This window comes from Phascolarctos cinereus, unplaced genomic scaffold (assembly GCF_003287225.1).
Source record: "Phascolarctos cinereus isolate Bilbo 61053 unplaced genomic scaffold, phaCin_HiC Scaffold_1;HRSCAF=81, whole genome shotgun sequence".
Taxonomy (NCBI): domain Eukaryota; kingdom Metazoa; phylum Chordata; class Mammalia; order Diprotodontia; family Phascolarctidae; genus Phascolarctos; species Phascolarctos cinereus.
Window position 1 is genome coordinate 145,673,009 of NW_027555514.1, and position 14,533 is coordinate 145,687,541.

Consider the following 14,533-nt stretch of genomic DNA (forward strand, 5'->3'; position numbering starts at 1 on the left):
GATAGCATTAGGCCTGGAGTCAGGAAGACTCATATTCTTGAGTTCAAATCTAGCCTCAGACACTTACTAGTTGTGTGACCCTGGGCATGTCACTTCACCCTGTTTGCCTCAGTTTCCTTATCTGTAAAATGAATTGGAGAATAAAATGGCAAACCACTCCAGAATCTTTGCCAAGAAGACCCCAAATGGGTTCACAGAGAATCAGACATGCCTGGGATGATTGTACAACAAAAGCCATTTCAGATTTACTAAAAACTTTTTAGCAGTGTCAGTCTTCTTATATCTCTACTTGCAGCAGCCTTAACTGAAAGGTTTATGAAAGTGTAACTTATTGATAAAGTTCTGATCCTTTCTCTGCACTGATTAATGATCTTGGAAACACCTTGAGCTTCATATAATCAAAGGATTTTCTAGTTGAAAGTGCCTGTAGAATCCCAGCTGGTCCACTAGCATAAGATCACCTCTAAACGCTGCTTGACAATTGGTCATCTAGCCCTACTTGAACACTTTCAGTGAGGAGAAGGGAGCATACGACTCACTTTCAGACAGTTCCGATGATTAGTAGGTTTTTCCTACTTCAAGTCTATGTGTCCTGTCTCTTTGCAACCTGTTTGCTCCTAGTCCTTCCCTCTGTGGCCCAACCTTCCTCCATTCTGCATGCTTCATCAGAGGGTATTATACTAGACCAGGGATTCTTTGTTTTTGGCAAGGCAATTGGGGTTAAGTGATTTGCCCAGAGTCACACAGCGAGTGAGTGTTATGTGTCTGAGGCCAGATTTGAACTCAGGTCCTCCTGACTCCAGGACCAGTACTCTATCCACTGCGCCACCTAGCTGCCCCATAGACTAGGGATTTTTAACCTGGGGTCCCCTGGAGTCCCCAAGGGCTCTGTGAATAGATTTCAAGATTTCATTGAATAGCTTGAATGAGAAAATTACATTCTAATTTTTATTATTTACATTTATGATTTTATTTTATTACTCCTGTATTTTCACTAAACAATAATTGAAATAGAGAATTTCCTTCAAGTATTTGAAAATATTATTTTGAGAAGAGGTCCATAGACTTCACCAGATTGCCAAAGAGGTCCATGCCAAAAAAATTTTTAAAAAAAGATTTAGAATCCCTAAACTGGATGATCTCTAAGCTTCCTTACAGCTCTAACATTTTGTGTTATTTTGAGTCTTGCCCAACTTCTTTTCAGTTAAGTTCAGCTTTGACCTCATTAGTTGATGGGTCCAGTATTTCACAAATTTCTGGCAAGGATTTTGTTGATTGCTATATTACAGATAAAATATTGGCTAATCTTTGGGGCTGTTTGGCTGTATCAGTTGTGTTTGTATTCCTAATGTCTGTAACACTGTCAAAAAATAATTAGCTTGAAATAAAATATTTTTAATTCTTTGGATGTGGCTGGAGAGAAGTCATAGGTTATGTTGACAAAAAAGTTTACAATGTATACATACATACAGAAGTATGCTAACATTTCATTAAATCTGTTCCATGTATTGTTATGTCAGCACCGTGTATTGTTATATCAGCATAAAATTACCACGATGGATGCATAAAATACAGCCTGACTGTTTGCAGTATTCTCTATCTACTAAATTATTTGCATAATTGGAGCATTATAGAGAAAGTTTTAACCTCCAGATGTGCCTGGGGTTGTACTTTTATTTTACTGTTATAATGCTGACCTGTGAGAATCAAGGAATTTATATTTGTTGAGAAATATTGTACTTTTATACTTTAATTCTCAATGGATCAGTTAAGTCACCCATGTGGTTATTCTCTCTAGCAGTGCGAATCAGAATCCATCTGTGGATTCTCATTTTGGGGTTCTTGTCCACATCCTATCCCAGATCATAGAAATCTAAACAATGTGCTGGAGGTCTTCCTCCAGTTTTGTTTTTTTTTAGGGTGTTTTTAAATTCCTTCTATTATACTGGTGCAGCATTCACTTATTGTTCAGTTATTCCTCATTCAAAGTTTCTTTTTGATCAGGAGAAACATTGTAATAAGTAATTTTTAGGAACCCTATTTGGTCTTCTACTTGGTAACCCAGGATGTTCATTTCTTATTTAAAACATTTTAATAGCACCTTATTTACCATTGATTTTGCTTGTCTTTAAGTTCCAAGGATATGTAAAATGCACCATAGACACCTGAAAGTATAAGCCTTTGAACTAGCTTCATTTGATCTGTGAGAATGAAAACATAATTCATGTTCCCAGAAATCATTTTGTTGAAATTTACATACACAGTTGTTTTTGACATATTGTCTATGCTGATTCAGCATTGCTTAATTTATTTTGTAATGTTATATTTTTCACCCATGCAATGAGATATTGACTAATGACCAACTTAGCATTAGGAGTCTGAAGAACTGATTCTAAATTTCTTGCTAATCATTGTGAAGAATTTTTAAAACATTTTGGAAGTTATGCCAAATGAGTTTTATGTTTTTGTGGCAATTTACAAATATATGTGTGTGTATGTCTATATTGTACAAATTTGCATTTCTTTTCCATTTCTTTGGTTTGAGTGGAAGAATAGTTAAAAAACAATTAAGAATATAATGCCCAAGACTAGTTCTCTCTGACTTGGAAGAATTAAGCTAAGGGATTGGCTTGTCTGAAAAGTAATGCTGTAACTAGCACAGATTGACCAGAGCTTTGTCACAGGTTGTTGACATGGTAGGGTATACTTCCTTCCCACAGTAGTCCTCCGAATCAGATGGTTCCTTATGAGCCTCATGTCACCTCGTATGACTTCTTCTTCATGCTCTTGTTCCCTAGCCACTGCCCCTTTGAGAGTCCCACTATTGCACCCTCTCTTCCTCTTGTGGTCCTGCCTTCTCTTACCTTGTTATGGAGCGTGCTCTTTCGTGGTAAACTGCTCATGTGATGTGTTTAGACCCAGGGATCTATGCTAAGTAGTATGTCTTGGGTCATTAGCCATAGAGCTGTGTACAGGCCACCTATCAGTGGCCTTGGGCTTTCAGTACCATAAACTTGCTCTTTGCTTCAGAGGCCAGAATTTCAAGTTACTTTCCTACTCTTTGAATTCAAGAAGGTTCAGTGAAATGAAGAGGATGAAGTTGTGTTTTTTTTTAATCCTTTGCCCTTCCAAGTGTGATAGATTTAACAGTTATTCCTTCAATATTCAACATATATTGATTAAGGTCTATTGTATGTTTTACACTGTACCTGTGTAATAATCTCTAATCAGTACAATAACCAACAAGCATATATTAAGTGTCTGCTATGTGCCAGGCACTGTGATAGGTTCTGGGGATACAAATACAAGAGGTGAAATGATATTTCATGATAAATCAATTAGAGAGGTGTAAAAGGAAGTGCTTTGTGAGGTTTAAGAGGGAGGGTTGAGGGGGAAGGTGCAGGAACAAAGGGAAGTTTCATGGACGAGGCAGAATTGGACGTAGGCATTAAAGAATGGTTAGAAATTCAGAAGGCAAAAAGGTGGAGGGAGAGCTTAGTGAACAGCCTAAGAAAAAAGCATGTAGAGGTGAGAGTCTCCCATTAGACTCTAGTGTATATTCAGACAATAGAGAGTAGTCCAGTTTGCCCAGAAGGCATAGTATAAAAGAATTGTATGAGATGAGATTGGATAGTAGTTGGATAGAGTAGTACTGTGTTGTAGCAGACAAAGGAGTTTGAACTTCAGTTGAGAAACATTGGGTACTAAGGGGGTTGAAATCTTCTTCTTTGGAGGAAGTTCTCACACCCATGAGATCCATTGAAATATTGAAGCTGCTTTTTCTGACATCCCTCAAATCACATGTCAGAACAGAACACTGAGGGGAAAAGTGGGCAGTGGGGGCATATAGAAATGAATTGTCAATGATCCAGGTCCAGGGGCAGTTAGATATTTAAGGCCCTTTGTCATTTCCCTCTTTTCTGATGAGCTCTTGTCTTAATGTTCAGCCTGTGAGCCTCAACCACAGTTCATCTCCTGTCTCTCCTGCCTCAGACTGCTGGGTTGACAACTCACCTCTGACTGTTTCCATATTTTCTGAGTCTGCTTCACTCTAGATGTTGATATATACATCCGCCTCTAACCTCCTTATTTCTCCCTCAAGCTACTCTTCTATGTCTGACTTCCCCTTTCATTTCAAAATTCCTATAGAGTAGTTGCATTGGTTGCCAGTACTTTCTTACCATCTGCTTACTCTTCAGTGACCTGGTTTCTACCCCCAACCCTCTGTTGAAACTGCATTTACCAAGACCCCATCATCACCAAATCCAGGGGTCTGTTTGTAGCCCTATCCTTGACCTTTCTGTAGCATTTGACATTTTGTTACCCCTTTCCCCTTGATACTCTTTTCTTTCTTGACTTCCACAACACTGTACTTTCTGAGTCCTCCTGCTTGTCTGGCTGCTACTTACAAGTCTGCAAGTGCATCTTCCACCTTCTTAGCCCCAAGCCCTGGGAATCTCCCAGAGCTTTGTTCTTAAGCCATTTTCTCTTCCTTCAACACTCTCTCAGCAAGTTTTCCATTCCTGTGATTTCAGTTACAGTTTCTATATAGCTAAATCACAGATCTTTATTTTGAACACCCATTTGTCCCTTGAGCTCTAGTACATATATCTAGTTGCTTGTTAGCTGCCTCTACCTTGATGTCTTTGCCAGCACACTTTCCAAAACTGAACTCTTTTCTGATGACACCATTGTTCTCCCTGCTCAGTCTCATATCTCATGGTCATCTTTTCCTCTTTCTTCTTTACTTGCTCCATCTGACTTGTTGGCAAGTCCCACCAAATCTAACTCCAGAATACCTCTTACATTTCTTTTCTCTTTTCCCCTCACACTGCCACCACTCAAATTGAGGCCATCAACATGGTATCATAGGTTTTGAGCTGTCAGGGACCTGAGTAGTCATCTTGTCCAATCCTCTCATTTACTGTTGAGGAAATTGAAACCTGGATAATGGTGAAGTAACTTGCCCAAGGACATAAGGTAGTAAATGACAGAACAGGAATTTTCAGATACAAAACCCATAATTTGCTCTACTGCACCAAACTATTACATTAGCTTCCTAACTAGTCAGAAGTTGCCAAATTAATATTCCAAATGTGCAAGTATGACCATGCCATGTTCACCTGCACAAAAACCTTCAGTGGCTCCCTATTTCCTAAAAGACAGAATAAAGACTCTTTAGCCTGGTGTTTATGATTTTCCAGAGTCTATCTACAAACTACCTTTTCATTTTTATTTCACACTGCTCCCTTTTAGATAAAACGTTCCAGCCAAATTGGACTCCTGGCTGATTCTAGATGTCCTCACTCTCTTAGTTATGCAGTCACACAAGCAATTCCTCAATAGCTGAAACAAACTCATTCTTGCCTCTGCCTGTTGAAATCCTTGTCTTTAAGACTCCTCACTCAAGAGCCACCTTGCCCATTAAGCATTTCTTTTATTTCCTCAGCTGAAAGTGGTCTTTCCCTTCTTAGGTTTTCTTGAAGCACTTTGAATGCCTCCTTTACTTTTTTTTTTTTTCAGCCAAAGACTGGATTTATTAGAACATCCATCATATTGGTCAGACTCTTAAGGAGTCTGAATGTTAGTGAGCTATTGGCTAGATTATAAGAATCTGAGCAGTGGCTAGATTTTAAGAATCTAAGCACCTTAATGGAGACAAGATGAACCTATATACAGAAAGACTGTGGGAGGGATCCAAGTAGGAGTGGCCAAGCAGTTTGGGGTGACCTGGAGGAGGGGTCTAAGGAGGATCTGGATGGGGGTGGCCAGTAAGCTGGGGTGAGCAAAACTCCTGGAATCTGGACCACGTGGGCAAGGGAGAATGGAGCCTAGCTAGGATTTAGGGTGGGAAATGGCCAAGGGCCATATGGAGGTACTAGGCTAGATTAAGGGTAACAGAGAATTGGGAGATTGGAGGTAGCCACAAGGCCAGTTGATGGGATTATAGCCTCAGGCTAAAGCCAGAGATTTGGTCATGTGGGAAAGTCCAAGGTTTTTCCTTTCTGGGGTCCAGATCCCAAACTCATCATTCCCCCCTCAAACAAATGGGACCCAAATTCTTTTAGGGTAAGGGGCAAAGGTCTCAGCTTCTGAAACTGCTTCCTTCTGGCAAGGGGTGTAGAGCTGTCCCTTCCTCAAGGGGGTCCCAAAGAGGAGGTTGACTGGAACCAAGCAGAGGCTGCATCCAGGGAGCCATGTGGGGACATTGGCTTGTACCCGCTGTTTGCTACCAACTATAGGTAGCCTGTAGTCTGGAAGACACAAATCTGACAGAAAAGACTGCAGGGCCCAAATATGACAGGATGAAACATCCTTAGCTCTGTTTGGATTCTGATAATTCAGTTTTCCAACCATGCAGTATTAAATCCACCTTATAGCCAGACTCAGGAATAGCCAGGTGGGTAACATTCCTTTTCAAAGGAACGTAATGGGGAAACTGAGCCAGGAGGATCCCACCTTAGACTGAGGCTAAAATTGTCCTCTCAGCTTTTCCCGATGCTGATTTCCCACCAGTATCACCTTCTCTGAGTAGCTTGTGTCATTTCTCTCAGATGGATTATTGATTATCAATGGATTATGATCCATCAGACAACTCAAAATAAAATCCCACGGATTACTTCATACAGTAAATTTCGCTTATCACAGCTTAGGAAAAACTAAATTTGTGTTGGTATAAAAAGCTAATCATTAGAGATTTCCATATACTTGCAAATTCTCAGCAAATCAAAACCCAAACAAACTTTTTGGCAAGTTTACACATTAAAACAATAACCAACAATAGCCAAATTATTTTAGGGGTAACCAAATTATGAAAAGTTGCTTGACATAACTGATACAAAAGCTCACCAATTTGAAACTTGAAACAAACTCATTACCAATCAGATGACTTCAATTTTGTTCAATGCATTTCCAAATTACTTTACACAGAGAATCAATATCTCATCATTAACAGTTAAAACTACAACTTTAAAAAGAGCATGCTTACCCAAGTCCAGAGGCTAGCTTCATTACCTTGAACAGGATGTGCTGAACCTGGGTGATGCTTCCAGGCAAGGGTTGCCCTAGAGCCCAAGGCCATTGCCAGGGGTCCCATGCTGTAGCTGCTGCCCCTCCCCCCTCCTTCCTTTCCCAGGTGGGGGAGGGTAATATCAAAGGTAAAAAAGGGTGAAATTCTCTTTTCCTATGAGAGGGGTTAACAGATACCCTCTTGACTCAAGGGAAGGGAGTGGGAGAAAAGAGTGACCAGAGTTATAAGGAGGAGTTTCAAAACTCTTTAATGATCAATCACAAAACTTCCAGAATCTGCTAAGATATTTTTAGCTGTTCTAACTTTTCCCTGTAACCTCCATGAAGGAGAATTCAGAGGTGTAGAGGGAAGGGAGTAAGTAAGCCTCAGGGAACCAAAAAGCAACTGCAGTTTTCCTCAATTCCCTAGCTCCCAGAGAACTGACAGAATTGGGCATACGCTTCCAGATAGGGAGTCTGTCTTTGTCCTCTATGCTGCAGAAGGTGTACCTACCTCAAACCAACACAGTGGACTTGAGAGCATCAGGATGAGTGTGAGACAGCCTTGTAACTGTCTGCCCGAAAAGCACATCCAAGCCTTGGTGCTTGGAGAGCCACCCCAACTGCAGAGCAAGAAAGGAGGTGGGGGGTAGGAGGCTTACATACCTTCCAGTCTTGGCTAGAGAAGAACTTGGGATCAGGCAGTTTCCTCGTATAGGCCACCAAATTTTTGAGGTTTAGGGATTAAGGGGTGCTGGGACCCCAAAATCACAACACGCAGATCCTGCCTGAAAGAACTCAACCCAAGCCTTCTTTCAGCCAAAGACAAGATTTATTAGAACATCTGTCATGTTGGGCAGACTCTTAAGAAGTCTGAATGTTAGTGAGCTATTGGCTAGATTATAAGAATCTGAGCAGTGGCTAGATTTTAAGAATCTAAGCCTTTTACTCTTAATATATTCTCTTTTACGTACATGTCTTCTTCCTACTAGGAGTGGTTTAAACTACTGGAGATCAGGACTGTGATTTTTCATCTTTGTATCCTCAGCACATAGCATATACTTTGTACATAGTAATGCTTAATATATGTTGGTTGAAATAATTTGGTCCAAAGAAGTTAACCTTCCTGTATCCAATACCTGCTTAAATTTCTATAAATACCCTCCACCCATCATCCACCATCCATGCTTCTCTTCAACTCTGAGGCAAAGAGATCTTAACAATACATGAATTATGGCTCCTTTGTAAAAGAAGTCATCTTTCTTATTTCGAATTGGGTCAGCATTACTAAAATCTACATCTAACTGCTTTAATACTTTGCTAACTTTGGAAATATAGGCACTTGTGGAACTCTTTCTTTGCCTCAGAGGAGAAAAACCTTTACTTCCTGTTCTCATTTTACTTTAGAAAGCCTACTGTTTCACACAATAACAGTCTCATCATTGGGGATTTTATGGTAATTTCTAAGCTTAAAAGAAAGCACTTAAACATATATTGCTTGCTACTGCATTTCATGGTCCATAAATATCATTTTCTCTCATTGTGTTTAGACTGATTCTTCAGTTTTAAATCTGATGTTTTTGTCAAAATGTCAAATAACTTTAGCGAAATTCTTAATTTGCCATGGTTTCTTCTAAGAGTGAGGACATGTAAGAATAGAAATTTATTCAGCTCATAGTCTGTTAGACAAAAAAAGAGCCATTTCTTTGTGAATGTGTATTTATATCTTCCATTTTAATTTTTTTTCTGTGTATTTGCAAATAGGTCTCAAAATGCATGGCAAGAATGAACCAAGTTTTTTTTTTAACAATAAAAAAGTTATACAGGTCATTATGCAATTATTAATGCCATCCTATGGAACCCAATCTCATGCAGTTTACTATCGTAGAATGCCTGCCAGTGATGGTTGCTCAGCCAATGTATACATAGGATAAACAGCATGAGATTGTTTCCTTAGTTCACAACTAAAATAATAATTAAAGAAACCCTGTTAGCTGGAATTCCTTCATAGACACATAACACAGTTAACAAAAATGTAAACAAAAGATTTTCCTTAAACAAATATTAAACCTAATCTATTTACAAAGGGGACCCTTCTAAGTTAACCTACTATGGTAATCCTGACACTTTGTTTCTTTGCCATGTGGTCTCGGTGTATTTTTTCCCATGCATCATCTTCTGTATCCTGGTCAGTTGGATCAGGGTATGATGGTAGCTTGTCCTTTGGACATTCTTCGTAGTAACTTCGAACATATTTTCCGACAAGCCAACCTTTGTATTCTTCAGGTGTTCTGCATTCCAGTCCATTATAATGAACATTATAGTGATGTTTTAACCAGTAGTAAAGGTAGTGGATATTATAGTCACATCTCCAAGGATTTTCTTTAAGCCACAAGATTTTCAAAAAATATAGATCTTCTAATACTCCGTAGTCAAAGTTTTGTAGACTATTGTTTGACAAATCTAATTCTTCTAAGTTTGTGAGTCCTGAAAAAGCAGCTGATAATATAAAATACTTATTAAACTGGTGACTGTAAATGTCAAGCATGCATATAAATATAAGTTCCAGATTACTAGAAAAATAGCTTTATTGCTTAGGCAAACTTCTTGATTAGCAAAATACAACTGTTTTAATAGAGAAATGAAATTTATTTAAATCTATTTTGTTTTCATGTATGTTTTTATACTGACCAGAACAAAAATAGAACAAGTCATTTCAGAAAAGAAATTATTATAGTTTTGTTAATTTTTGCCTACTCTGAGGCATAAACAAGTGAAAATTGCCTGGGGTGATGATTTGAGAGAGATGAGGTCAATGTAACTTTTGAAAAAACCTAGGAAATAGCACCATTCATTTTACCAGCCTCTTGATCTTGAATACTCAGACAGTCCTCCAAACAAACTCTGGCAAAAGGATTAATTTCAACAAATATTTTGAAAGATATTTGAAAAGCTCTAACAACTAGAGAGAGCTATCAGCTTGGAATTCAAAAGTATTCAGTTCTGTATCATGGTGATAAGTAAACATTCCATCCGAGGACAAAGAAGTATAAAATCAGGTTGGGGCAAGGTAAAAAGCATTTAGTCCCCATTGCCCTGTCCAAAATTGCTTCTCATGGGATTTCTAGAAATATAGAGACATCTCCTAAAAAAGTTCTGTTCTTGCAAATGGATCACATTTGGAGCAAGGAAAATGTAACTTTTTTATTTGCCAAAACTCTGAGGCAAACAGAGCTTAACAATTCTTGAATTAGTCCCCTCTGGGGAAAAAAAGCCAACTTTCTTGTTTAGAAATGTGTCAGTGTTGCGATTTAAGTGTTTTAATTCTTTACTAATGCTTTTGAAATATGGGCATTGGAGGAATCCTCACTTTGCCTCACTTTTTCAAAAGAAAAAAACCTTTATGCCTTGCTTTCATTTTACTTTAGAAAGGGTATTATGTTTGATAGAATGATAACTTAAAAGAAAGCACAATGTTACATTTTTGTAACTATGGGCATACATGGTGAAAGTTAATCTCTTCTGGCAATAGTTTATATTAATATATTTTTTCCCCAAAATTCAGAAATATCTTCATTCTTTTTAACTTTTTAGAATCTCTTTTGCCTTACTTAAGTTCTTAGATCCTTTCTATGCTAGATCTTCAACACTGAAGTGTTTGATTGCTTTCTTGGGACTTATGAAATTAAGGGGAAAGCAATGTCATTACTTTTATTATTAGCAGTATATGTCTTGAGAACAAAGATGCTAGAATATCATTATAAAAGTAGCCCAACAGGAGAAGAAAAAAAAAAATTTGGTCAGGACCTATATTTTCACCAGTTTCGTGAGCTCCTTGTTGTGGAGACCAGTGACACAGACTGGTCTGCAGCTGGCCTTAGAAAGCTGCCTATGCAGTCTGCCCATTGTCACACAGTTAGTGTGTGTGAAAGGCAGGATCTGACCCCAGATCTTCCAGACTCAGATGTGACCCTCTTTTCACAATGTCACATTGTTTCTCAGTAGAGTTATAGTTACAAAATTCTAGGAACTCTGGGAAACTAGTAGTTAATATGAGAAAACTGTATCTTGGGGAACATTTAATTTATTTTTCATGGCATTTGAATTACTCTGTTACTTTTTTTCCCTGAATTTCCTTTCTTACAATTTTCTTCTGCAATATGTTAGTACATCAAAGATTTGTGGTTTCATGGGTGTGAGTACCCTCTCCACTCATGCAGGTTGTACCCCTTTTCTGCCATAGTGATGGTATTCATGAATTGCTGTGGCTGAAAAAAACAACCTCTGGTGAGACTGTCCAAACTTAGTCAGATTGGTCCCTGTGTGACACACATAGCTCGTTGCCCTGTCTCAAAGGGAAGCCTTTCCATCTTGGCAGATCCTATCAAGGCTTCACTCCACCTTGTCTACCTTTAGAAAATTTGGAGTCATTTCATTGTGATGAATCAAAGTATGATTTTAGAGGAGATTTCTTCCTACATACCATAGTTTATATATAATAGAAATTATTCAGTGACTATTATTATTTATTATTTTGACAAACAATCTTAATTGGAATTTGTAAAAACTGACATCTAATTTAGCTTTAGATAAGGTACATATTACTGTTATTGTTTTTTGTTTTCTAGACCTAGGACCCTAGAGTTTGACCATTTTAGAGGGAAATCAAACATATTCCTGGTGGATTGTGAAGTAACCTACATTTTTTGTATTTCCTGGAAAACATCAGTGAACTACCACCTCTGGAAACCATTTAGTGACTTAGCATCATGTAAATTTGTCCAGCCTGGCTTATGAAGGTTAGTTGATCCTGAGGGACCTACATACTAAAATGATGATCTCTTTCCTTGAGGGGATGGTCTTTATGTGGTATTTACAGTGATCTCAACTTGTAACTTAATTAGGAAACACCTCATAGAAACTCTCTTCACTGATACAGATCAGTAAGTCTTTGTAACTGTCTTAGAGTTTCAGAAACTTGTCCAGGGTCACATGTCCAGGGTCTTATGTGTCACAAAAGAACTTACACATCTTCCTGCTTTTTCTCTAGCTAATAACATTTTTTGTTTCCATAATAAATTATATTTAATGAAAACATTGTTATGAGAGGCAATATAGAATTGTAGATAGAAGGATGACCTTGGAATAAACAAGTCAATCAGTTTCTCATCAAGCATTTATTAAATGCCTATTATGGGCTAGGCACTAGAGATACAAAGATAAACAATTAAAAAGTCCACGCTCTTAAGGAACTTGTATTCTTTTGGGGATTACATGTACACATATAAGCATGTACAGAATAAATGCCAAAAAATATTACAAGGTAATTTGGGAGAAGGTATACTGGCAGTTGAGGGAGAGGATCAAGAAATGTTTCATATAGAAGGTAGTGCTTCATCTGCATCTTGAAGGAAATGAGGATCAGTGAGTGTAGTCAGTGAGGTGTAGGTAAGGAAGGAATGCATTCCAGACATGCAGACCTGAGATGAAGTGTCATGTGTGAGGAATTTATCCTGTATGTAGTTTGTTCATATATAGTATGAACATGTTGTCTCCCCCCATTGGGAGCTCCTGGAGAGCAAGGACTTTCTTTTGCCTTTCTTTTTATTCCCAGCCTTAGCATAGTGCCCGGTTCATGGTAAGCACTTAATAAATCCTTATTGATTGATTGAATAGAGAGAAGACCAATTTAGCTAGAGTGCTAGACCATAGAGTGTAAGAAGGGAAGTAGTACATAATGAGGCCACAAATATAGTTTAGGGCCAGTTTGTAAAGGGTTTTAAAAGCCAAACACAGGGAGTTATATTTGATTTTAGAGGCAGTAGGCATCTGTTGAAGTTTATTGAGTAGATGAGTGACCTGGATTCAAAACTAGCCTTTGATATATACTGGTGATGTGATGCTGGGCAAGTTGTAGAGCTCAGTGCCCAAGGCAACTTTTTAAGATGATAAATTGCAGAAAACTCAGAGAGTTGCATTGGTAGAGGGAATTTCCACCACTAGAGTTCCCATTCCCAGTGAAATTGAAGATCTAGACCAAAAAATTGTTATGAATAAAACCAGATACAATATGCAACCTCGTTATGTGGACATTGTTAAATCTTACCAGGGTCAATGAATTCAATCCCATTGCTGCTCAAGTTTAATTTCCTTAGTTCATGAACATCTTCAAACACCTTAGGTTGAAGTTGGTTGATTTTGTTGTTTGATAAATCAAGTTTAATAATATCTGGAGGAATGTTGCTTGGGATTTTCCTTATTTCTGGAAGAATCAATGGGGAATATATTGTTATGTTATGCATTAAAGACATTATAGAGTTTTAGAGATGGCATATATCTATCTAGACTTCTAAATCCAGTTTGTCTCTCTCAATAATAAGATGATAGACTCACAAATTCAGAGCTTAAAGGAACTTTAGAAATCCAGCCCCTTCTCATATCAGATGAAGAAACCAAGACTCACGTAATTTAAATGAGTTCCCCAATATCTCAGAGGTTTTCAGTGGTGGAATTGGGATTTGAACCCTCCTCTTCTGCCTCAAAAATTTAGTGCACTATTAATAAAGAACAAATTCTTTAACTTAAAGGAGAGAGATAATGTGGATAATGAAAGTGCAAATATAACCACCAAACCTCATTTTACCCATGTAGTTTATATGTCACTTTACTTCATAAGTTTTTAAGTTCCAGGTATAAAAAGTAGCAGAATTGCCTGTCTTGGTTTTCTTTTCTTCTTCCATCAGTAAAAGTGATAACAAAGAGGGAAAAGAACAGTAAGCACCAATGGAAAGAACAATAACTTAGATGATTTTGCACTGTTTATTTTGTTTAACATTATTTCGTTAAACATTTGGAGTGAAATGCACTGTTTTGTATGGGGGGTGTTAAAAAAATAAGACATGCTCTCATAAGAGAGTTAAGTGAGGTATACACATTCTTAGTGTCTGCCCTCATTATTGTCTTCTATGTCTGAGGATGAGGTGTTCCATGAAATTTCTGTCCCATATCTCTCCTTCCTTTCATAGCCATTCTTGAAAAAGTAGGCTATCCTCTGTTCCCCTACTTCCTCTCTACCCACTTGCCATTCTGTTCCTCACACTCTCATTCCCATCTTGATCACTTTTCTGAAAGTAATTTTTTCAAAAGTCGACAATGACCTCATCACCAAATATAAAGGTTTTTTCTTAGTTATTTAACCTTTTCTCAGCTTTTGAAATTTTTGATAGATACCTTTTTCTAGATAATTTATTCTGCCTAGATTTCCAAGATAGTAAACTTTACTAGTTTTGTTTCTACATCTGACCACTTCTTTTCCGTCTCCTTTTTGGATTCTTCTTCTGTTTTTCAGCCTCTGAATGTTTGTGTTCCCCAACCAAGGCTCTGTCTTTTGTCCTCTTATGTTCTCTTTCTGAATCTCTTTCTCTTGTAAATTTTAATCCTGTAGCGTCTATTTTGATAACTTCCAAATATCTAAATTTGACCTTTTTCCTGAGCTTTCATCTTGCATCCCCAGTTGCCTATGGGG

At 37.9% G+C, this 14,533-nt stretch overlaps 2 protein-coding genes across 2 annotated transcripts in view; one reads left to right on the top strand and one right to left on the bottom strand.

Annotated features, from left to right (window-relative positions):
* FBXL13 (F-box and leucine rich repeat protein 13) overlaps window positions 1-14,533 on the top strand; it is a 238,762-nt gene that overhangs the window by 66,525 nt on the left and 157,704 nt on the right.
* The window catches only part of LRRC17 (leucine rich repeat containing 17), a 59,595-nt gene continuing 52,313 nt past the window's right edge, over window positions 7,252-14,533 (bottom strand). The window contains exons 3-4 of the mRNA XM_020984515.2: window positions 13,115-13,270; window positions 7,252-9,507 (exon numbers count right to left, since the gene is read on the bottom strand). Of these exons, the coding sequence (XP_020840174.1) occupies window positions 9,110-9,507; window positions 13,115-13,270 (554 nt within the window). The 3' untranslated portion in view covers window positions 7,252-9,109. The remainder of the gene's footprint in view (window positions 9,508-13,114; window positions 13,271-14,533) is intronic.